The 23,672-nt window shown below is 41.9% G+C and overlaps 2 protein-coding genes across 6 annotated transcripts; one reads left to right on the top strand and one right to left on the bottom strand.

Annotated features, from left to right (window-relative positions):
* Positions 1–212: 212 nt before the first annotated feature.
* Positions 213–5,708, top strand: foxh1 (forkhead box H1). 2 transcript variants are annotated; one of them, XM_034862644.1, is made up of 4 exons: positions 213–405; positions 2,070–2,657; positions 3,358–3,462; positions 3,719–5,708. In XM_034862644.1, the coding sequence occupies exons 2-4, from the start codon at positions 2,184–2,186 to the stop codon at positions 4,682–4,684; spliced, it is 1,545 nt and encodes a 514-aa protein (XP_034718535.1). In that variant the 5' UTR covers positions 213–405; positions 2,070–2,183; the 3' UTR covers positions 4,685–5,708. The 2 variants fall into 2 exon arrangements, with proteins under 2 accessions (XP_034718535.1, XP_034718536.1); XM_034862645.1 differs by having other exon boundaries at positions 2,074–2,657.
* A 2,649-nt stretch (positions 5,709–8,357) lies between these two features.
* oplah (5-oxoprolinase, ATP-hydrolysing) lies at positions 8,358–22,434 on the bottom strand. 4 transcript variants are annotated; one of them, XM_034861993.1, is made up of 28 exons: positions 22,276–22,434; positions 21,226–21,432; positions 20,213–20,404; positions 19,215–19,329; positions 18,872–18,995; positions 18,137–18,332; positions 17,730–17,895; positions 17,283–17,426; positions 17,080–17,142; positions 15,536–15,711; positions 15,312–15,437; positions 15,048–15,160; positions 14,798–14,968; positions 14,534–14,671; positions 14,155–14,293; positions 13,761–13,873; positions 12,809–12,960; positions 12,482–12,642; positions 12,283–12,384; positions 11,996–12,170; positions 11,151–11,335; positions 10,889–11,035; positions 10,665–10,799; positions 10,343–10,492; positions 10,023–10,180; positions 9,774–9,934; positions 9,284–9,381; positions 8,358–8,619 (listed from the first exon to the last, which is right to left on the bottom strand). In XM_034861993.1, the coding sequence occupies exons 2-28, from the start codon at positions 21,394–21,396 to the stop codon at positions 8,467–8,469; spliced, it is 3,924 nt and encodes a 1,307-aa protein (XP_034717884.1). In that variant the 5' UTR covers positions 21,397–21,432; positions 22,276–22,434; the 3' UTR covers positions 8,358–8,466. The 4 variants fall into 4 exon arrangements, 3 of the variants coding, with proteins under 3 accessions (XP_034717884.1, XP_034717885.1, XP_034717883.1); XM_034861994.1 differs by having other exon boundaries at positions 17,080–17,147; positions 17,288–17,426; positions 21,226–21,436; positions 22,276–22,412; XM_034861992.1 differs by having other exon boundaries at positions 21,226–21,436; positions 22,276–22,412.
* Positions 22,435–23,672: the final 1,238 nt, after the last annotated feature.

Below are 23,672 nucleotides of genomic sequence, written 5' to 3' on the forward strand. Positions count from 1 at the left end.
GAGATAGGTTGACAGTTTGTATTTAAATCTGTGTGTTATACACCGAGAGGGCATGTAAATCAGGTCCAAACATTGCGTATGATGGGTATGGCATTTGTCTGTAAATGTTTAACTTTCCAGCTCATTAAAAAAAATTCTCACTGATGTGAAATTAACGTTTTTTTAACGTAACAGAGAAGGCCCTCTTCAAGTGTCCAACTTCTCACTTCATTTCCAGTGAAACCACTAGAGGGGGACATACTTTCTGTCCATGCAACAGAGTGTGTGGCAACCAGAGAAGAAAACCACTAATGCAAATTGCAGCAGGTGAAGGAGGTTTGTTGCTCACTATGGTAGCTAGGGATGCCATCTGACCTGGAAAATAAGTGTTTTACGGCAATAATCACCAAAGCTTGAATCCTCTTGGTAAGTTTTTTTCCACACAGGACATTTATTTATGAAAAGATACTAAAATCTTCTCTATTTCTGCAATCTGATGAACAGAGTCTACCATTTGCCCTGTTAATTGGAAATGGAAAAAACTTAATGATGGAGTAGTCAGATGCTACTTGGTGTCAATTAAATTAAAGGAGAATACATTTTAGCAGGCAGGCCACACACACTTAATGTCAACATGTAAGTTCATTATTAATTTTATTCCAAGTCTTTTGTTTCACTGTCTTTCTGGTGACATCTTGGTGGCACGATCACTTGATTCAAGAGTTGAATTTCAATATCTTATCGATGTAATATATCCATTATTGAAATAAAAACGCTGAGTTAATAAACCTAAATAAAATGCAATGCCAAATGGGTATAGAAAGGTACTGTAAGATGTTGATTCTTGGATTGAGTACAGTTTGAGAGACATATTGAGGCAGCAATTGAGGAAAACATGATGGCTCCTGTTTTAAGGTGTGAATGTCCTACCCAACGACGACACTTAGCAGCTTGTAAGCGCCAGAAAACCCACACATGGTGTTGAATAGCCCCCGTATTTCCTCACATGCTAAGCAGCTTCTTGAGTCAGGAACAGTCTCCAACTTGCCAATGGGGTTCCTCCTAATCCAACTTGTTTTCACTGTCTTGCTGGGAAGAAAGCGTTTGCACATTAGCACTACGTTAACATGAACAAAAGACATGCATTCCCGAAACTTAGTCCTTCAACAGTGAATGGTATTCTGCATAGTCACAGGGAGACCCTACTGTGCGTAAAACACCCCCTAATGTTGCGCGCTCTCAGCACCAGCATAATATCTCTAAGTTATGTATTCGGTGTCAGATGACCAATACCAATTTGTAAATTTTCCTCAAAATAGAAAAGTTTTTTGAGGGGTGGCCATGTGCATGGTTTTCTCTCTGGAATAATTCTAACCTGCATTACAAAAAGCCTATAGTGACTTGTTTTCTTTCAATGTATTCCTCACGATCTAAAACACTTAAACATGATTTAAGACTGATTCATTTGATGAATCCTATCAAAAGAAATGTATCCTTAATGATTCCATTACTGTTTCAACGTTTGCATATTAGCCATTCCTCATGTATATTGCTCACCAAAATTGTTGATTGCATGTAAAGCTTCAATCGAAATGAGTTATTTCTTAAACCCATCCCCCATCCCCCACAAGTTTTACTTTTTGCCTCTACGCCCAAGTCCCACTCTCGAGAGAAACGTCTTCATGATTTAATATCTACAGGCAACATGATACGTGGATTTAAACGGCGATCCTACGATAAAGATGGGTTCCCGTCTCTCTGGAATTGTTAAAACAGAAACCTAATTGTTTCACGTGTATTGCCTACTCCAAATACGCACTTAATACTTCAGGTCTTTGTGCGTAAATCCTCTAAGCACGGATTCCAGAGCAAACTCTCTCTCTGAATATTTGCGTTGTAAATTGCATGTTGATATTATCATAAGGGTTATTCACAGGTTTACTGTCTCTTTCTCGCCCCTCCTCGTACACAGACCCTCCCTAGACCCCCGGGGCGATCAGTCATTCTGCTCTCAGATAACGCGTCATTCTCTCCACGATTACGCAGCGGGATTTACATGAAACTGTTAATTGTTTGCTCTTCAAATAGAGTCAGCCTGGAGCCAGCAGTCTGCCAGAAGTTAAGGACCGACTCTTTGACCTCCCTCCCCCTCTTCGTGCTCCTTTCCAAACGTGCGGACCGATCTTCCCCCCTGGCTGATCAGCATGACAAAGCACTGGCCAGAGCAGAGTGTCTTGGCACCACCCGCTCTGTCCCACCTTGGAGAACATCCCGACCATCAACTTGACTTCCACAGAAATGCGCAGAAGATTTTTCCACCCAGCGGTGTAGCTCGGAGCTCTTCAGCTCAACATTGGCCTTACCACCTGGCTATGATGGTTCCCCAGCAGTTGTCGCGCTTGGAGAAACCCGCAGCGCGCCCCGAACATCTCACCAGTGCCAGGGCATTCATGGATACAGCCGTACAACCGGACTCGTTGTACCCGAATTCTCAAGATGCCCACTTCAAACAAGAAGGCATTATCCGGGACTCGTGTAACAGTGAACGGGAGAAGAGTAGCACGATTGGTGGGAAGAAAAAGAACTATCAGCGGTATCCAAAACCACCGTACTCGTACCTCGCTATGATTGCTATGGTCATCCAAAGGTCGCCAGAGAAGAAACTGACGTTATCTGAGGTAAGAGTGAATTTAGATTGCTCACAAATTTTTATGCGTCTGTGTGTCCAGTGCTTTTCTTGGGGAAATTTGGATAGAGGTGGCGCATAGTGTGTTTTACGCACGGTGCTGCTTATAATGTTCACTTTATTTCCGCACTATTTTATTTAAATAAATCTCAGATGAAATACAAGAGTATATGTCTCTCACGAAAGTCAGTAGATTTATCAGATCAGAGTATTTTTTACTTTACTATTAAATATATCTATAACACACTGGCAGATAATTTACAGTTCATATAAAGTTACACAAAACAGCAGCCTCACGGTGACACTTGATTGACCACCACTTCTTCCATTCTTGGTTTGCTTTGATAAGGTTGTCTGCAGTGAAACCAGACACCGATCTGTATCAGAAACGTGATAACATAGCGATACAGGCCTACAATGCGTGGTAAAATCATGTTTCAGTTGAGGTTGTTAAACTGTAAACATACTGCCCATACATTATCATATTGATTATCTAGTATTCTTTTTAATTTAGTAACAATGTTTAAGTGAAGTGTACAGTATGCGTAGTTGGCATTCACTTCTGCAACAATGTACTTAGTTACACTAACTCACCATACATCACATCAGTGTGGATTTAGATAGAATTGGCCCACAGTGAAGATGAGCATCTCCTTCAGATGGTCATTCTGACATTTTTGTTTAATTTCTAGATCCTCAAGGAGATCAGTACTCTCTTCCCATTCTTCAAAGGAAACTACAAGGGATGGCGAGATTCTGTGCGACACAACCTCTCCTCTTATGACTGCTTTGTAAAGGTATGTACAAACTGGTAAACAATTCCATGGTTAAATCCCCATGTTGTCTCGTCAGTGGGCTTGTTGGAAAGAGATCACAAAATGCAAGGTTAACATTTGCATTGTGCTATCCTGAGTTGAGATTAGTAAATGTCTTTAACCTTTTTATAGAAATACAATCTGAGGGTGTTTTGAATGATTGTTAATGTCAATCCTGCCGGGTTAGGTTCTCAGACCCAAGTGCTCATCTCACTGTCCATCATCCCTCCACCTGTAGGTGCTGAAGGACCCGGGGAAGCCTCAGGGCAAAGGCAACTTCTGGGCGGTGGAGTTGAGCCGCGTACCTCTGGAGCTCCTCAAGAGACAAAACACAGCTGTGTCTCGCCAGGATGAGACAATCTTTGCCCAGGATCTGGCCCCCTACATCCTGCAGGGACACAAACCAGAAGCTGAACCACCACCTGCCCTTCTCAGCCCCCACCCAACCATGCGCTCAAGAAACCCCTCCCCAACACAGGAGGACTTGTTCCGTCCCAAGCTGGACTCTTCCTTTGCCATCGACTCTCTGCTACACAGCCTGCGGCCACCTAGTGCCTCCGGGGATGTGGATGTGTCTAGCAGCGACTGCTGGGGCAAGGTGGAGCGCCCTCGGCCTTCACCACCTCTGCGGCCTCGCTACGCCTCCTCTGCGCGCAGTGCCTCGGCCAGCTCTGCCAGCCCAGCCTCCACCTCCTCCTCTGATGAGGAATGGAAAGGGATGTCCCTGTCTGGGAAGCGTGTTCCCCTTGATGGTGAGGCTGGGTCAGATAGTTATGAGGACTACAGACCGCCACTCCATAAGTCCGCCCGACGGGAGACTGTTGCACCTCCATGGGAGCTTCCCACCTCCTACGCTAAATATGCTCCCCCTAATGCTGTTGCCCCACCCAGTATGCGGTTCAACGGAGGACCTCTAATGCCCCTGCATGGAGGACTTCCTCTTTACAGCTACGGCAGCTCTCCTGTGGCACCTGGTCACTTCTTAGGTCATGCCTATTGGCCCATCCTCCCCAGCGGACGAGTTTCTGTCCAAGCCCCTCCCCTCCTCATGGACCTGGACAACATGTTGCAATCAGTGCCTCCAAATAAGAGTGTGTTTGATGTGCTGGTACCAACAAATCAGAACTCTCACCCACATCATCAACCACCCAGTCAGTACACCCTGCAGAATGGGCCTCCCCTAAACAGGTATCCTCAGTACTGACTCTGAAATACTGACTTGTTTCCTCAGACTGATCCATACTGTCACTCAGAAATGCACGGACGCTAACCCACTAGGATGCAGGAAGAGAGGTTTAATCAAGATTCCAGAGGGAAACACATTTCTGCTCAGGGTCAACAAATGTTGCCTGTTTAGGATGCAAAAAGGGCGCTGAACTACAGACAGTGTAATTGATGGATTCATGTTTTTAAAAAGATGAAAAGTCAGTGTTGGCATTTTTAAACTCAAGGTTTTTAAAAGCAAACACCTTATTTCTCATCAATGTGCGGAGTATTACATGGTTTCACTGGATAAAATGTACCTCAAACAGCTATACAACTAAATAAGTATCTACCTCAGAATTTCACTGAAATGGAGTGTGTATTTCTACGGGCTCTTTGCACTGCAGGTGTTTTAAATGGCATGAATGGGTTTTGTTACACAACTATTTTGCATGTTGTCTAGTTATTGTGACTGCTGAATGTATTGTTGGATTTAATCTTGAATTTAACAGTCGTGTGAATAATGCGTGATGAGCTGGACATCGTAATATATAGGATTTTTAGGAAACAACTTTCATCCTTTTAGTCAGGGTATGTCCACAGATCAATGTGTACACACTCGTGTTCTTTTTTTGAGATTTTTAATTTGTTTGTTCAGATGGTGAAATACAGGACCGGCTGTTTACCCTAATCTTAAATGTCAGTCTAGACTGTCTGCATTGGTCTTACAGCATATTAAACCAGTATCTACCTCAGGTTTTTGATGGCCTGGGACATGTTTCCTGTGGACTTTGCACTGCCGGTTATTTGCACTATTTTTGTGTCATTCTGATCATCTTCCAAAGGAAAATGCTTACAAATGTCTGCCTACCTGGACAGGTACATTTTTGTAAGTTTGTTTTTTTGCCGTTCACCTGTGTTTTTGTTAAACGTTTATATACAGTACGGAGCTGAAGTTTAAGTATCAAAAGAAGGGTATGAATTTGAACAGGGTATGTAATAAAATGCTGTTTATTTTAACTGTGCTGCAGATTGTTCTATATGGCAATACGTGAACTAAAACTGCACAATCTTAACTTATTTATGTTAATTTTGTATGGTATTTGTGTTTGTACATGTGTGACTCTATCATTTCTATGTTACTCAGTTTTAGCATGTTTGTTCAGATGGCTGTTTAGTCCTGGTTGGTTTATTTGCTTGACCTTCCATGTCATTAAAGCTGGACTGTAGTTGTTCAGCTCAATTCAACTCACAGCTGTCTCGACATCTAAAGATTGTAACAGGATTTCTGGGTTGATTGTTAAACTACAGTCACTCTTTTGCGTTCTTAGTGGAAGTTAAGGATTTGATCATTTGCGCAAGGCCTTACGTAGTTCTTGTTTAATTTTATTGCAGTCAGGGTGGCATCTTTCCTCCATGGTAAATACAGGCTCTAAATTATCATGGCAGCTACATAGAAAAAGTCACTTTTACTTCAAACCCTTTGAATGTAATTGTTTCATGAGATACTCCAGCCAACCATCTTTGCTCTAGTCATTTGGTGCATAAATGTAAAGAAGCACAAGTAAAAGTAGCAATACTACAAAGTACTTATAATCCATTACAAAAAATTTGTAAAAAGGTAAATGTACTTGTAGGTACCAAAAGTAAAAAAACGTAAAGCAGAAGAAATTTTCCCCTGTGAGTGTTCTACTACAATACATAATTAAATGACTTAATGACAAATTAATATGTAAACATTTTACTGTTGTGGCTGGTTATAGTGGAACTAATTTGACAATTGTATATATTTTGTTGGGTAATTTAACCTGCACAATGTCAAGGTATATGGAATGATCTCATGTTTGGATGAATCTTAATTTGTAAAGTAACGAGTAACTTCAGCTGTTAAATGTAGTGGAGTAAATAATGCAAATACTTCCATTGGATTACAGGTAATTAGCTTAAGCTATTATCTTATCTTCTAAAACGTAATAAAATAGAAGTTTTAAAGTAAAAGTTAATTAAGGGAATACCTGCATGTTCAAAAAAAGTACTTTAGGCAACTGCCTGACTACAGGCTAGTTCAAACCTTCAAAGAAATTGAAAATGTTTCACAAGTGGGGCGCTGAAAAGTGTTTTTGCACTTTAACTTATATTTCTTTCTTGCAGAAGAAGTTTTGTATTTGCCTAACAGTTGCACCCTCTGTTTTCCCGTCCTAAAAAGGTAACTGGGAGCTCTATGACTCTGTTAGCATTTGCATTACCTGGATATTTACCTTCACAAATAAGGACCTTCTCGTGATCCAAGCTTGTTTTCTGTTCACACAGTTTCACATTCTCCCATAAGAGAGCACAAATCCCCAATACCTAAAGCTGACTATTAGTCAGCGGATGGAGTGTAAAGATGAAGAGATTGTCCCATGCAGCAGCAGGGGGTGAGTCTCAAATCCTCTTAGTATGACAGATTGTTTTACCAAAGGAATGATCTATAAACAAGTAAACTTTGATCCACAGCCCATTGCATTACTCACAGACATGCACGCGCACGAACAAGCACAAGCAGCCATCAGCCTCCTGCTGCTTCCACTATCTCTTTATCTGCTGCCTATGCATGCCTGCACTCCCTCACCATCCTTCCTCCTCTCCTCCCTGATCATTCCTGACCAAAAGATGGGAGGAGGGGACACCACTTAAACAGGGACATGTCCCCCTCCCCCAAACACACACCAAACCATTCTGGACTCCACTGTGACTGTCAATCATGCATTTACATTTTTCAAAGTCCCTGACCCACTGCTTACATGTTAAAAAAATATCTATGAACGAGCCAAATCAATGTTGATGGATAACTTGCCTAAACAACCCTTTAACAAGGAGACAAGACTGACATTACAAAACTGATAAAAGGTATGGAGATTGAGAATGCCTCAAAAAATAAATCCCATTTACTACATTGTGAAGTTCACAATGTGATTTAATAATCTTTGCAACCATTTCACATAATTTCTACACACTCTTAACTGAATCCCCTTGTCCTACACTCTTAAAATACTGGGAACAAAAAGAGAACAATCTAATTAGTAGAAATGGAGTTTATTTGTCTGTCCTGTTAAAATAACAAAATAACAGTAACCACGTTGTGGCTTTATGTTGTTAGATAAGTGGTTGTTCCAGTGGAAACTGAGTAGCAGCTGCTTCATTTGGTTGGCTTTTTTTCTTGCACAGTTAGACTGGAACTCATTTAAAAACATTTCAGTTGCAAAAATACATACTCTGTTTTACCTTTAAATGTGAACACTGGGACATGATTATCAAAAGGGGACTGTAAAACTCGCTGAGGGTTACTCAGATTTGAGGATTACTCAGAAAATGATTCAAACTAACAAGTGGCAGGTAGTATGTGTGTGTGTGTGTGTGTGTGTGTGTATTTGTGTTTTTTTTTACTTATGAAGGAAAACACATTAACATTTTTGTAAATGTGCCAGTGTTAGCCAGTCGGCTAATTTTCAACCGTAGTCCTTTGGTTAGCACACAGATTCTGCATAACAGTAATGTTTAGTTGTAGTGGTTGACTACGATGACATAAGCGTTTCTAGTCTACATCTTGAAATATTTTCCCCTTCTAACTTTAGCATGTTCCTTCCTCATTCAGTATTATGCTGTTCCCACTGTTTTCTTTGATCACTTTAAACAATCTTTCCATCTCTCCCTCTGCTGGAGTTCCTGTTATTTCCCTACCTCTTTCATTCTTCTCCTCTTCTGGGTTGTCTGTTAACTCTCCCTCTCTTTCTTATTTTCTTTTCACACTCCCTCTTGTGCCATTCGGTATTCAAAGACGCTGCCTCTCTCAGGGAAAGACTCATTCAAGCGCCTGCGCTTCGTCTGGGGTCTTCTGTTCGCATCCTCCTCTCTTCCGTATCCCCCTCCTCCAGGGGTGTAGAGGCAGAACATGTCCTGTAGGGGGAGACACACAGCCAGAGAGTGGAATCAGCTCACTAATCACTTTATACCAACAGTTACCCCATTACAATTCTAAAGGATTAACCGATGTGTATTCGGATTAGGTTGGGAGTGCTGGACCATGTTTGAAATATACATGGATTGCATTTTCAGGCTAGTTTACAAAAAAGTTTTTTTTTTAGCCTCATTTTCACCAGACATAAGACACTATTTAACAAACTGCAGATGTTATTTAATAAAGGAGTTCATAGTAATTTAGCACATATTTTCATGTTTGGAGTCATCTAAATATGTTTGCTGTCAGGTGTATTTGATAACAGAAGCATAGTGATGCACATAACACTTATGTTGGAATGGATGTTTTTTCATGCAACATATCAAAATTAACTTTAGTATTACTATGGTTAATTATTATTCTTTTTATTATTTTTCTATGTTTTGGGAATTTCGGCCTTTAATTGATAGGACAGCTGTAGACAGGAAAGGGGGAGAGAGAGAGGGGGGAGACATGTAGCAAAGGGACCAAAGTTGGATTTGAACCCCGGGTCCCTGCAGTAAGGACTGAGCCTTGGTCCAAAGGGGTGCACACTCTACCAGGTGAGCTACCAGGGCTCCATCTATGGTTCATTCTTGATAGTATTTCTTTCACACATCTTACCCCGGGCTGAAGGCTGATGCTGGTTTTGGCTCCCAGGTTGAGGACTCTGCCGTCTGCTCTGTGAAGCAGGTTCAGCCCTGCTGCTCCGTCCTCACCACCTAACCAGCAGAGAGAGGTTACACAGGACAGAGTGTAAACAGTACAAGAAAGACAGATGTCCCCAGTCCATAAGCAAAAATGATTGTTTTTTAAAGAAAATGGTTTGCAATACTATTTTTGAGGGCTACAAATGTAGTTAACTTTCTTGTTTCTTTACATGTATCTTGTTTTCCTTTCCTTTACCTTTGAGGTGGGTAGATTTTAACAATGTATCCATAAGCTCATAGAATAGGCAAGTATAAGCCATTCTAATCCTTTCAGTCACCGTTTACTGTTTTTATGATGACTGAATAAAACTACTACTATAATCATTTCAAGACTAAATCATAGAAAAACATGAAAATCGCTGATTAAGACTTTTGACGGCAGGTTTAAAAGAGTTTGCATTTACCCTGCAGGCCGTAGGGTCGGGTGGATCGCCTCTCCGTCAAAACCGACAGAACCACGGTGTTCCTGAACAGAAGTTTCCGCATCACACCGTCTCCACCGCTGTATTTTCCTGCACCTCCTGAGCCGGGTCGCAGAGAGAACTGCTCTAAAATCACTGGATACCTGAACACCGGATGGACAGCAGCAACATACAGATCAATACTATTAGAACCATTATTACTGGACACCGAAACTTAAATCCATGTCTGACCTCTTCTCCAGAATCTCGGGGTCAGTGATGCGGGTGTTGGTCATGTGACTATGAACCCCACTCCGCCCGTTCCAGCTTGGTCCCGCCCCTGCTCCCCCGGCAACTGTCTCATAGTAACCTACACTCTCACTGCCAAATGAAATGTTGTTCATGCAGCCCTGATGGAAACAGGAAAGGAAAATAAATAAGAAAATAACAAAGAAATCCTAGACATAGATTCATTTACCAATTAAGATGTTTTGTGCTTTATCATAATTAATTTGGCTCAACTACCTGAGAAGTTTTTTTTTTTTTTAAAGAACAAAACCAGTTTTTCTTACCTGGGAAGCAGCGCACACCTCAAATGCCCTAAAGATGACGTCAACCACTCTCTGGGACGTGAGGACATTTCCTCCAACCACAGCTGCATTCTGGGAAGGCTGAAGGATTGAGCCAGGGGGTATGATGACTTTGATTGGTGCAAGACAGCCCTGGATATGAAAAAGAAAGGAAAAGAAAACAACTGAATAACACAAACTATATGTAAATGAATATCATTTTTTAAGCATTCAAATTCCCTTTTAAGTGCAGGAAAAATTACGAAACAATCCTTAAACATAAAACTTAAAACCCACCCAGGACTCCTAGAATAAACCACTTTACCTGATTAAGGGGAATGTCCTGTCCGACCATGCAGCGCAGGCAGTAGATGAGGGCAGAGAGGGTGATGGCGCGTGGAGCATTGCAGTTCCCCCAAACCTCTGTTCCCGTCCCTGTGAAGTCAAACACCGCACTGCCCTGTGGTGATGGAGATTTCAAAGAAATTGATCGTTTCATTGTGCAAGACAAAACCTTTGGATTATCACGAGAGGATTCTCCCTGCTCACCTCTTCTTCATTTATCTGAACCTGCAGTCTGATTGCAGTCCCATCATCCATGAAATCTTCTGACTCCACCACCAAGGAGCCAGTCTGTTGCCGTCGACGACGTGCAAAGTCTCTCAGCATGTCCCTTACTGCCAGCTCTGCATTACTCTGAAACATTAACATTATTAAGGCTGAAGCATCACAACACCAGCAGTATTAACTATCAATACTTTACACAGTAGCAGTATTTTGTTTTTCTTCTGTCCCTAGCAGCCATTGTTACCTGAATGTATCCCATGTAGGCCTGGACCACAGCTAACCCGTAGCTGTCAATCAACTCCCCCACCAGCTGAATGCCTCTCTGATTGGCTGCCACCTGAGCCCGCAGGTCTGACAGGTTGTCATGGAGATTACGAGTCCCAGAGGAGCCTGGGTACAGGGCCGGAGCCATCAACGCTTCAGTTACCGCTGATATGGAGATAGAGAGAAAAGGCAAGAGAGGAATCCAGTGGGGGAAAAGAGACAAAGAGAAAGGCATTATGGGAAGTAAGATTGGATGAAGTAATGTGAATATTTAGTGAGAACAAACATGTGGGAGTCATGTTGATTTCTCAGATCTTCTTACAGAACCATACTGTCTGGTGGTTTTGCATGTTTTAGCTCATTAGCTGTACACTTAAGATAATTGTTGACTTTTTCCCAAAGCATGCGGTAAGTTTGTAGATATCGGCCTTCCAGCCTCTAGTTCGCGTTCACTTCAATATGCAAAATAAGTATGATTAAATAGAAACCATGCGCAAGTTGAGTAATTCATCCACCACGTTAATTTTTCTTGTTAAAAGGTCCCATGGCATGAAAATATTAACATTAATATGCGTCGCCCCAGCCTGCCTATGGCCCCCCCAGTGGCTAGAAATGGCGATAGGTGTAAAGCGAGCCCCGGGTATCCTGCTCTGTCTTTGACAAAACTAAAGCTCAGACAGGCCGATCTGGAATCTTGCCCCGTATGACCTCATAAGAGGCAAGGAGAGAGAGAGAGAGACATCATGGCTTTCAAACGAGCAAAGTGGCAGTTGGTCAAGGCCCCACCCCCTTCTTTATTCTTGGGTCACCCTCCTCCTCCCTTACCCTTTTCCTGGAAGACACCACCAGTGACCAGTTTAAAGGAAGTGAAGACAGCCCCCTCCTGCTGAAGGGTGGTGGAATGGGGGGGCATGGAGCCCGGAGTGATGCCCCCAATGTCAGCATGATGCCCCCTGCTGGCTACAAAGAACACTGGACTGCTCACCTCTTTTCTAAACACCTAGGGGGGAAAGGTGGACCAAAAACGGATGAAAGTAAAAGGTATGTAGTGGGGAAAAAAAGATTGTTAATGAGGACAGCAAGAATGCGTAAACAAAGCTTGACTGACAAACCGGAGTGATGACTGTGAGGTCTGGGAGATGGCTGCCCCCGGCACATGGGTGGTTACTCAGAATCACGTCGCCTTCTTTCAGCTTGTTCCCCAACGATCTGATCTGCACAGAGAAGAAGAAGAAGATCCTTTGTGTCAAAGTGGGGTGTTTCAATAGTGTGTCCAAACTCAGAAACACACAGGAGGTACACTTCCTGCACCTGGTACTGGACGGTCTCTTGCATGGCCCCCAGGTGGACAGGGATGTGTGGCGCATTGGACACTAAACCACCGTCCGGTCCGAACACAGCGCAGGAGAAATCGAGGCGTTCCTTGATGTTGGTGGAGATGGAGGTTCTTTGGAGTACTCGACCCATCTGTTCTGTAGAGGAAGTGAGGTAGAACCCAACTAAGCAAGCCAATAGGAAATAAAACCCTCTTTAAACTTCACACCTTCATTTTCTGCCTGCCTTCTCCTAGTTTCTCCCCAACAACCTTTCACTCCTTCGTCATTCCCGCCTCTCTGTCCTCTCTCCTCTGTCGTGTACCTGCTATGCTCATGAAGCGGTGGGAGAAGATGGAGAGCTGCACAGTGTTGAGCTCAGTGCCCAGGGCGCAGTGAGGGTCAGAGCCTACAGTCATAGTAACATCTCCCCCTTCTGTCAGACGGGCCTCACAGCACGGCTCCACCAGGATGGTACTGATGGAAAAGAAAGGAAATACATTTACACAAGCACAGATGTTTAGACAGGGTAAATACAGGCCTTTGAAGCATTTTAAAAGGCCCAAAAAATAACTAGTTTACTTTAAACTTAACCCAGGAAAATAAAAAGTACTTTAAAAGTATTTGAGTATGTAAGCAAGTTAAGTATTAAAGTAACAAAACAAAGTGTAAAGCCTTTAAAACTGCACTACAAATTCAAAGGCACCATTTAACAGTATTTAATTTTTATGTCCTGACTTTAAACAAATAAGTTGAAAACATTAAATTAAAATTAAGAATAGCCGAAACAATAATAAGATATAGAAACAAAAATAGTAAGGCCGTCCCAATAAAGTTTCTTTGGACCTGGTCCTAGAGACTTACATTATATTTACTTACATGTTGATTTATTATGCATTTGACACATTGAAATAACAGCTGTATTCTTCATAATTTGGCACACCTTATTTTTTCACATCCTGCTTGATCCAAACAACAAAAGGTCATGATATGATTGAAAGTATAACTGGGAAAATATGACTCCTGAAATTGACATGAAGCGATCAGTGAGAGAGAAGACGTGTCACTCTGTTGGAGTTGTTGGAACATAAAATCAGTGTTGTCGAGTTTAGTAAAGAAAGAATCGGATTTTGATGGTCTTTCATTTAGCCGATACCGATCCATTAAAATATGCCCTGATTGGCCTGATACAGATATTAAGGATTGGCTCTTTACATCTTTAATAATCATGTTTTCATTGAGGCTTTTTGAAAGCGCAGTAATGGATAAAAGCCTGCCTGTTTTTGTCAATGATGATGGCTGGTCCCTGGATGCTTTGACCACATGGCAGCTCCTCCCACAGATACACACCGGTGTCCAGGTAACCTTCCTCAAAGTAACACTTGGTCATCTACAGAGAGGAACAGAGATTGCCCCACCGTTATTGTTTTCAGACCAAAAAGTCTCATTAAGTGAAGAACAAATAAATTCATTAATGTTTTCATTATTATCTATAAAGTTTAATTTATATGTCTGTGAAAGGACGGGAAAGGAAATGTAATATTGAATAAAAAAAAGATGCAGGCTTCAACTAGATGGTTCTATCTTTCCCCTGGTCTAAGTTATAAAATAATGGTGTTTGCAAGTATATGACATGTGCAGCTGTGTGTATGTATAAGAGAGTTTGTGTACCGTGACTGGTTTGGCCTGTCCGTGCCCCATCTTTGTGTTATACACTGATTTAATACCAGATTTCCCACAACCCCTCACTCTGATGTCATCAACCATGATGGCTCTGTCTGGGATAGTGAATCCAAACTCCTTCAGATAACTAAAGAGAAGATATGTGGAGTGACAAATGTTAGAGAAACATTAAAAGCCATGAGTAGTGTAAACACATGCCAGCTCCAAAGTTTACTGAGCTTATCTCGGAAAACTGACATATTAACTTGGTGTGTTTGCTAAAAACCATGTAAACAGACACAAAAAAGCAATAGTAAGGAATGATTTATAACTCAGTACATGAGTTAACTAACAAATCATTAAGCAAATGAGTGAACATGAAGCTAACCGTGTGGTAAAGGCAGTGCGGAAGTCTCCAGCTTGACAGGTCTGGGTGTTGCTGGGGTAACCGGCAGCAGTAACCATGAGAGCGCAGTCGGTGCCCTTGTAACGCAGGTGAAGGAAAACCTCGGTGGTAATCTGACCGCTGAAGAGGACACACAAGGCGGCATCATTGCATCATTACTTAGTGAGTGTGGCAGTAAAAAGGTATGGGCTAACACCTGGAGAGGTTGAACACCAAACCATGCAGTGTTTTGGTGACTAGCCTGACCTAGTGAATCCACGTGCACAGAGTGTACCGTGGCAGCGTTTGATGAGCTGCTCCACCCTCTGATCAAGTGCGCTGAAAGAGTGCTGCTCGTACTGCAGCGAGCATGGCTCCTGCACCTCCTCCACCACGTCAGCTAGAGCCAGACCATATGCTGACAGCACACCGCTGTATCTGCAACACACAAAGCACACATTACAGCCCAAATATTGTACATGAATACATACACACAAAAACAACCTATCCCTCTTACTTGTGTATGAAGACAGTCTTCATCCCCAGGGCTCGGGCAATAGCACAGGCATGTTGACCACCTGCACCCCCAAAACATGCCAACACATGCTGAGATGTATCATGGCCCTTAGCCTATGGAGGTATGGGAGGTGGGGTTGAGTGAGAGAGTGACAGAGTGAGGGTAAGAAGAAAACAAAAAACATGATTTTAAACGGTTTAACAACCAAACGTTCAGCGTACTATTTCACCTGGAGGTAAGACTTCAAAATACCAAATACTGTACCTGTGTCAGCGCTCTGATTGGCCGGCACATGGCCTCATTGGCAACGCGAATGAATCCCATAGCGACCTCCTCCATGCTCATCTCCGACGTGCTGTTGTGTGAGTGGTTGGCCCCATTTGTGCTGACCTGTGAATGAAAACAAATTTTAGCCACATTCTTAACACTCCCTCATAGAATTATTGAAGATTTGACACACTGCTCAAAATCTCAGTAATTATCCGTGCCTGTGATTGGTTAGAAGACAAGAAGAGGTTGATCTCTTGGGTCAGCTGATGGAAATGCTTCATGGTTTCTTCCAATGACAGTGGTTCGTTCTCCCCTGGCCCAAAGATCATTGGGAAGAAGGAAGGGAGGAGTCGACCCAGGGCTAAGTTAGCATCGGTGACAGTCAGTGGGCCGCCTAGGAAAATCCCAAAGGTAATCAATATCAGGTTTTTGTGAATTCCAAGAATTGTTGTGTCCTTGTAAATTATAGTGTGGTTTAGACCTACTCTATCTGTAAAGTGTCTTGAGATAACTCTTGTTATGAATTGATACTTTATTAAATTGAATTGAATTGTATGATGCTTCACTAGGTGTTTCAGTCTTGTATTTTTGTGTATGATGAAGGGATGTAATGATTACCGGTTTAGCCGAAAACAATTACCCCTTTCATTTAAAATAGCATTATTATCACGGTGGATTACCAGGGTGAGGAAACTGTTTGTTTAATCCTTCCCAGCTTCAACTGAGTCTCCTGAGGTTGCCGCGCAGGCACACTGCGTAGCCTACAATGTGCGTTTCTTGAAGTTGGAATCATGGCGGGAGGAGATGACATGACATGACGCTCAGGACATTTATCAGCCCTCTGGGAGGACAAAGTCTGAAGCATGGACATATTGTGGTTATTATAAGAATGCCAAAGGACAGTTGATTGAAGATAGTTATCCTGTCTGCAGAACATGCAGGAAAAAAAGTTGCTGCTAAAGGAACTGAACACAGTTTTAAAAATACTGTGATAATATGAAAAAACGTGATTATTTGTCACTATGTAAATGTAAATGTGCTGTATTTATATAGCGCTTTTCCAGTCTTAACAACTGCTCAAAGCGCTTTTACATGTACAGGAAACATTCACCATTCACACACATTCATACACTGTGGCCGGGGCTGCCTGCTCATCAGATAAACATTCAACTCGGGGTTCAGTGTCTTGCCCAAGGACACTTCGACAATGACTGCAGGGGCGGGGATCGAACCACAAACCTTCCAGTTGGCAGGCAACCGCTCTACCACTGAGCCACAGCCGCCCACTATAACCATGAAGTTAAATTTTCATACCGCTACACTCCTGCTTTGATGCTTCACTAGGAGTTTCAGTCTTGAAAGCACTGAAGATTATGTCTGAAATGGAGCTAACCCCTTCCCAGCTGTCCTATAGGGAACATCAGCAGGATGTCAGAGTCATGTTTCTTTTTGTTAGCACACGAGGCAAGCTTCAGTTGTATCATCTGAAACTTGGACTTTTGCCAATATCCAACCTTCAAGCAGCTAAAATAGATAATATATCACGAGGAGGAGGAAGAAGACAGGACACGGGAACACAGAAGCCTTGTTTTTCCTGACAGCTGGATTTAATGATTTAAAGAGTATGCAAAACCATTAAAAGGTGATCCAGAAAAGTATAGTTTTCCATATACCATGTCATGGGAAGAAGAAATCACAATAATGCATTGACAGAATTTGGAAAGAGAGAAGCAGAATCAAAAGGGAGTTATGGTAGTATTACCTTTTCTGTAACAGGCTGGTCCTGGATGGGCCCCTGCAGACTCTGGTCCAACCACAAACATCCCTGATCTGAGAGGGAAAAAGGAGTAAAGGAAGGAGAGAAACAGAAAGCAGAGAGGTCACATAACAGGGGGAAAAAGGAGAACATAACAATTGAATCTTGATTCAATTCACAGAAATGAGGAGCTACAGAGCTCCGACCAACAGACCTGAAGAAGAGTCGTGATCCTCCACCTGCTGCCACAGTGTTGATGTCCAGCTGAGGTGCCTGCAGGGTGACTCCAGCTGTGGTAGCCTCAAACACGTGTTCATACTGTCCAGCATACCGACTTACATCAGTGGATGTTCCTGGAGAGAAAGACAAGACAGAGGCAGTCAAGAAGTGAGCATTTCTTCTGTGTAAAACACAAAGATTTTTCTTTAATCTGTAATTAATCTATGCACTTAAATCCTATTTGTAATACGTGTACGTGAAAGTCAGAAATAAGAAATAGGTGCAACGTCGCATGTAATAATAAAAAATTGAGTAATATTTAAATGGACAGTAAATAGTGGAACAAAATACAAACAACAGCAGAGTTCCTCACATAGTCTGTGCACTCAGTTACCGCCCAAGGTACTAACAGTATCCCTCAGCATCCCCCTACTCACCACCCATGTCAAAGCCAATCACAGGTTTTTTCTCCATTTGGCTGTATGAAGTGATGGCGTATCCCACCACACCCCCTGCTGGGCCAGATAGAACGGCCCGCGAACCGCAGAACTGCTCCATTGGAGTGAGACCGCCGTCTGATTGCATGAACAGGACATCCACATCCTAAAACAGGGGGAAATAAGAGATGGAGGAGATGATTCTAATGTTGAGATGAAACAGGCTCTTGAATTGACCCCCAGATGGAAGGTTCCTTTGTAAAATCCTGCCTGGGATCTGTAGGGTGGAGGCCATGAGTGTCCCACTCACAGCTCTTTGAAAGAATAAGCACACACAAAACAAAATGTGGTATTTTTTAATAACACAACAACAAAGAAGAACACACATATTGATGTAAGAAACACACCTTTAGGCCACCCTTGAATCCAGAGGTGAAGCCTTTTAAATACTGATGAATTTTGGGTGTGAGGTAGGCATCAGCGCAGACGGTGTAGCCCCGAGGCACCGCCCGCACCATGGGCATGACCTCGCTGGACAGAGACACCTGGGTGAAGCCCAGACGACGTGCCAGGGCTCCCACTGCTTTCTCATGGTCGGACCATCTGAAATAATAGGGGGGGGAAGAGGAAAGCCGTGGAGCTGTAATGCAAGTCAAACATGAAGCTCTGAAAAGAATGAAAATGAAAGCTTTGCTCAACTGCTGGATTCTAGAAAAATGCCTTTTAAACTCAATCCATCTGCTTGGATCGCTTTTCACTAGAGTGAATTAGAGGTAACAACGTTATAAATGTGAGTGGGTTAGGAGAATACATAGGAGCTTGAAGTTAAGTGGAAAACTTTCACCCAGTCATCCACATGAGTAACACGTACAATAAAAACCAGACACTTCTGATATGTACAGTGCACACGCCACTACTCCCACAGGGGCAGGGAGACTCCGAGCAAGAGTTGTGTAATTGAGTGTACAGTGACAAAGAGAAAAAATGAAAGGGGTCTATAAGTAAGGAATTAAAAGTTAAAAGATCAAATATAATACTGGCTTGGAGACAGCCCAAGATATTGGATGAGGTAAATATCCCTCTATGCCTAATACAATACAATACAATACAATACATAGTAAAAAACAATATGTACTACTGACGTGTACGAGTGCAGCAGAAGAACAGCAAGACTGGTGATCCCACGAGATAGAACTCCACGAAGGTCTTTTTCCACCCGCTCCAGGTCCAGCTCCCTCCACACCTCCAGAGAATCCCCTGTACTCCCTAGGGTCCCACACACACACACACACACACACTGTCAGGATTATCTCAAATTATGTAAATTATTCAGGCAATGCTTTCGTCGGTATGATATATATTATATAAATGCACTAATTTATATTTTATAAAAAAACGTTAACATAACATAATTAAAAAGAAAGCTGAAGAGAATTAGAAGGAGATTTGGAGCTACAATAAGAAGTACACAGTAGTGTTTCTTACCTGTTACGATACGTTTGGGTTCTTTTCTAGCCAGTTGGCAGCCATCTTGCCTGAGAACGACTCGCTCATCCACCTCTATTACCTCTTCGTACAGAACTTCAGGAACCGCCACCTCCTGCACATAGACACACACACAACCACAGAGAGAGAGCATCAGTTTCAAACAGTAGATATGTGACCATTTAAAGCAGTGGTGTGAAGCTCCGCTTCTCTAAGGGCCACACTGGAAAATGAGAATCACATCAAGGGCCAAAGATGTAGAGTTTATTGACATGCTTTTATTTAAGTGAAAAAGTCAAATATTTTGACTGTATTATTGCATGTCCCATGTACTCGCTTACATTTTGGCCCTCGTAAAGCCCCAAAACATTTTGCCAAAAACATTGCTCAGACAGCAACAAATACGTTAAAAAAAACAGAGCCAAAAAAAGTTGGAAAAAGGCCCCCCAAAAAACTCAAAATAGTCTGAAAAAGTGACAAAAACATCAAGCGCAAAAACTTTTGAAAAAGCCGCAAAAGCATTGAGTAGAGCATCAAAAACGTTAGGCATCAAGGCACGTTAAGTGCCTTAAGAATTGAAAATAGCACATAAATCGCTGGAAAAGGCGTCAAAAATGTCAAAATAAAGGAGCAACAAATACTTCGGAAAAAGCGACCAAAAATTGAAATGCAGACCGGATCAAAACCTGTGGGGGGGTAGATTTGGCCCTCGGGGCTTGAGTTTCACACGTGATTTAGAGCCTTAATGGTACAACTGGTACCGGGAACAAACTCCAACACACGCCCTCTGTTTCTGTGACACTAAATAATGTCTAAACCTCAAGCCGTACTTCGGTGATTTATGACAGTATGGTGAAAAAGGTTAGTGCAGATTGGGGTAGCTGGTGTTAAGTGGTTTGGACTACTCCGTCAAGTATTTCATCTGTGGCTTTTTCACAAGCGTTTGTGTACATTGTATATCTGCACACATACATGGGTTAGGAAAAAGTATTACAAACCAGATCAAACAGTTTCGGCCTGGCCTGCGTGCCGATGTGCAACAAGTCTTTAAAGCCCCGCGTGACCAGGAGAGCCGTCCTTTCTCCCTCTCTCTCCAGCAGCGCGTTGGTCGCCACTGTGGTGCCCATTCGGATCCAGCCAATCAGAGAGGTGTCTACAGGCTGGTCGCGAGGAAAGGGACGCCCCGTTTCCTGTCAACAAATGCACAAAAATAAAGTATGTATTTTATACTGTTCATACGGATGATGTAGAGGTGTAACGGCAATTATGCATGTACAAATACTATGACTCCTTAAGTCTTTGCATGTTTTGATCTGCTCTCATGCCGTCTGCTCATTAATTATAGAGTAGTGTAACAGCAATCACACTAACAATTATTTAGCTAAAAGTGGAGATTCACGCTTCACGTTGTTTTTGTTTTAAAGTTTATTTAATGAGCGGTAATGAACAGTACAAGGAGACTCCATTTCCACCCTAAGGAATTACAAAAGCTACACGGATCATTGCAAGATGCATTTATCTACCACCACATGTGTACAGACAGGGGCCCATGTCACTGCTGTGACAACAAATACATCAATTATTACATCTATGTTGAATCCTGCTATTTTTAGAGCAGCCTGCTTCATACTCACAATGTGAGTAGGAAGTGTGAAAACACATTTCCATGTGATAGATGTCCATTACAAACACAATCTCAATGTTTTGACATTTAAAACAGCTTGGTATAAACGGCATTAGCAGAGATGTGGACTCAATGTAATGACTGGGTCAGAGTCACGTCATGGAATCGTGTTGAAACTGTGAGAACTCAATTGAGTAAGAAGCACTTAAGGATTCAAAAAGCAAAGTTTAGATTTGGGACAGCTACCTTGAAAGTCTCGAGCTCAACCACACTTTGATTGGTGAGTGATTCCACAAAATTTTTGTATGAATTGAATATGAATTATAAAGTGCTTGCCAATAGTTAAAAAAAAAATGTATTAGTATATCCTTGCCATGATCATGTCACCTTTTCAAGGACTCTGCGTATCCCCTCCGTGGGAGCGTCTTTGTAGTTCTGGGGGTCCCCGGACAGCAGTTTCAGGACTCTCTCTTGACCATCAGGCAGCCGGGCAAACACATCGGTGAAGGTGCCACCCCGGTCAATGGCAAAGTCAAATTTCCCCTTAGTCTCAGCCATAGTGTACAGAGAGAAGAGCTGCTGCTGAGTCTGGGACTAACTGAACACAAGGTAGGACAGAGGGAGGGATTAATGTATCCTTTATTAGTCCCATAAGGTTATCCAATACCATCCACTCTATAACTCTGCACTATTTGAGAACAGCTGAGATACCTGTTCATTCACAAAATCAATACTCAATGATAAGCTACTCCTCTTTTTCCCTCTCCTAGGTTTCACAGCTTCAGCTTTTGGTTTGACATTTTGCTGCCTACAACCACAACACTCACACATTCCTCACTCATGTCATCCTGACGCATAGACATTCCCACCTCATGCTTATCACTTATGCTTTCCCTAAACAGTCACCCGTATTTAGATCATAGACTGTATTAATATTAACAGTCTATGGTTTAGATATTAAATAAAACCACATCCATTGGCACTTTAACGTGGCTTGTCTCTGATTGTTGACAGTCTCGTTCTTTGAGCTGGTCTGTGACAATTAATACATCTTTTCTGCAATATTTTGTCACTAGTCTGGGTTTTAACATGTTACTAAGCCTATATTTTGCATGTAGGCTATTATTATTATTAATATATATTTTTTGATTTAATTAAATTTAAAAAATTGTTTTGTTTTTTTGTTTTTTACAAATAGCCTACAAAGAAATCAGGCGGTCATAAAATGAGATAAGGCCACTTTTACTTAGCAAAGAAGAGACAGCACGAGTAGGGACAGTGGATTCATGAGAAAGCTGCACTGCCTCGATGCAATCGAGCTCTAAACGAAATACTTGACGGAAGAGTCACCAGAGCTCTATGCATGCTGTGGCTACATGCAGACGCTGAATTCGAAGCAACGAAGCTAAAGATTCGGTAACCGACATCTTTACTCACCTGTCCGCTGCTGCTGCTGCACACAAAGAGCGTTAATCTTTGATAATCCAGTAACTGTAAGATTCTCCTCCCCTCACCTTTCTGCTGCTCTCGTTAGAACAGGAAACAACACGCATTGCTACAGTCCGAGCTATGGGCTGCTGGCTTGGGGGTTAAACCCCGCCCTCCTGCGAGGAGCCTGTGGATATGCCAAGAACCGCACAGCTCACTAGAGGGTTTTCCCACGGAATATGGAGGTCCCTAACCCTAACGAATCACAAAGATTTCAATAAAGAGAGGCTGTGGTTGTTTCTTTAATCAAGGAACCCTTTCAGCAGAGTTTATTACCCGAAACATTTCAGAGATATACTCAAAGTTAAAACGCTACAGTGGCTTTATGAGTCAATCTCGTAGGGTGACACCACTCATAGACTATACAGGGACACTGACACCTATTGACGATTTAATGGCAGTACAGACCACAGACCGTTAATATAAAGGTACAGAATGACAATGAATTAAGTTGTCATCTCATGCTGCCAGCATATGACGAGAAAAAAACTATTGCTTTTGTTGTAAACTGGATGATGTTCTATTTATACTGTAATAGAACAGAAAAAAGGGCATCTAAAATAAGCCAATATAGATGTTAATATATGTCTTTTTAATGGACTTCTGAGAAATGTTGAAAAGAATAGATGGACTTGATATGCTGAGAAGATCTCCCCATTTTTTAGAAGTTGGTAAAATGTAATTATTAAAACAGTGGCTGTTTTGTATAGAACTGAACTTGAGAATTAGAAGGAAGTGGTCATGTATTTTATCACACGCTCAACGTTTTACACGTTTTTACTCAACCGTAATATTCTACATCCATTTTTTTTTTTATTTATCACTGTATATGTATTTGTATTTGCACAAATACATATACAGTACAAAACATAATTTAGGTTTTTTTAAGATTTGATTTCACGGCTGTGTGTACTATAAACAGGCTGAAAAAAAAGTCTATAATTTGAAATTACTTACTAGAGATATGTAGGCAATAAAAGACATATCAGACGTGCACTTCTGTATTTAAATTAGAGCTAAACTTTTTAAAATTGTATCTCACCAAAAAGTAAAACATGATGAATACCCAAAGACTTGTGTGCAGTACATGTAAATAACACCGGGGGGCTGTCTAACCCAGACAGTTGAGGTATGATAAATAATAAGAAAATTTCTGATGCTCTTTGTTCCGAAATATGTTTTCTTTTTTTAGGATTAGGTTAAGAAATATTCACCTAAATGCGTTGGAAGTTGTGATCAATGCATCGCTATCACTATCACTATCAGCAGCAGCACATTTCTAGTTTAGGATATAGGCAGGAGCCTGACCTTTAAGGCTTTAAAAACAAGCAGTAAAGTCTTGAAAT

This window comes from Etheostoma cragini, chromosome 22, assembly GCF_013103735.1.
Source record: "Etheostoma cragini isolate CJK2018 chromosome 22, CSU_Ecrag_1.0, whole genome shotgun sequence".
Taxonomy (NCBI): Eukaryota; Metazoa; Chordata; class Actinopteri; order Perciformes; family Percidae; genus Etheostoma; species Etheostoma cragini.

Coding starts and splice junctions, on each gene's coding strand:
- foxh1 (XM_034862644.1), top strand. CDS start 2,184: ATGACAAAGCACTGGCCAGAGCAGAGTGTCTTGGCACCACCCGCTCTG. Junction 2,658..3,357: donor AGAAACTGACGTTATCTGAG/GTAAGAGTGAAT, acceptor TTTAATTTCTAG/ATCCTCAAGGAGATCAGTAC. Junction 3,463..3,718: donor CTTATGACTGCTTTGTAAAG/GTATGTACAAAC, acceptor CTCCACCTGTAG/GTGCTGAAGGACCCGGGGAA.
- oplah (XM_034861993.1), bottom strand. CDS start 21,396: ATGGCTGAGACTAAGGGGAAATTTGACTTTGCCATTGACCGGGGTGGC. Junction 19,330..20,212: donor GGCCGAAACTGTTTGATCTG/GTTTGTAATACT, acceptor GTCTATGTGCAG/GAGGTGGCGGTTCCTGAAGT. Junction 10,800..10,888: donor TTCAGATAAATGAAGAAGAG/GTGAGCAGGGAG, acceptor CCATCACCACAG/GGCAGTGCGGTGTTTGACTT.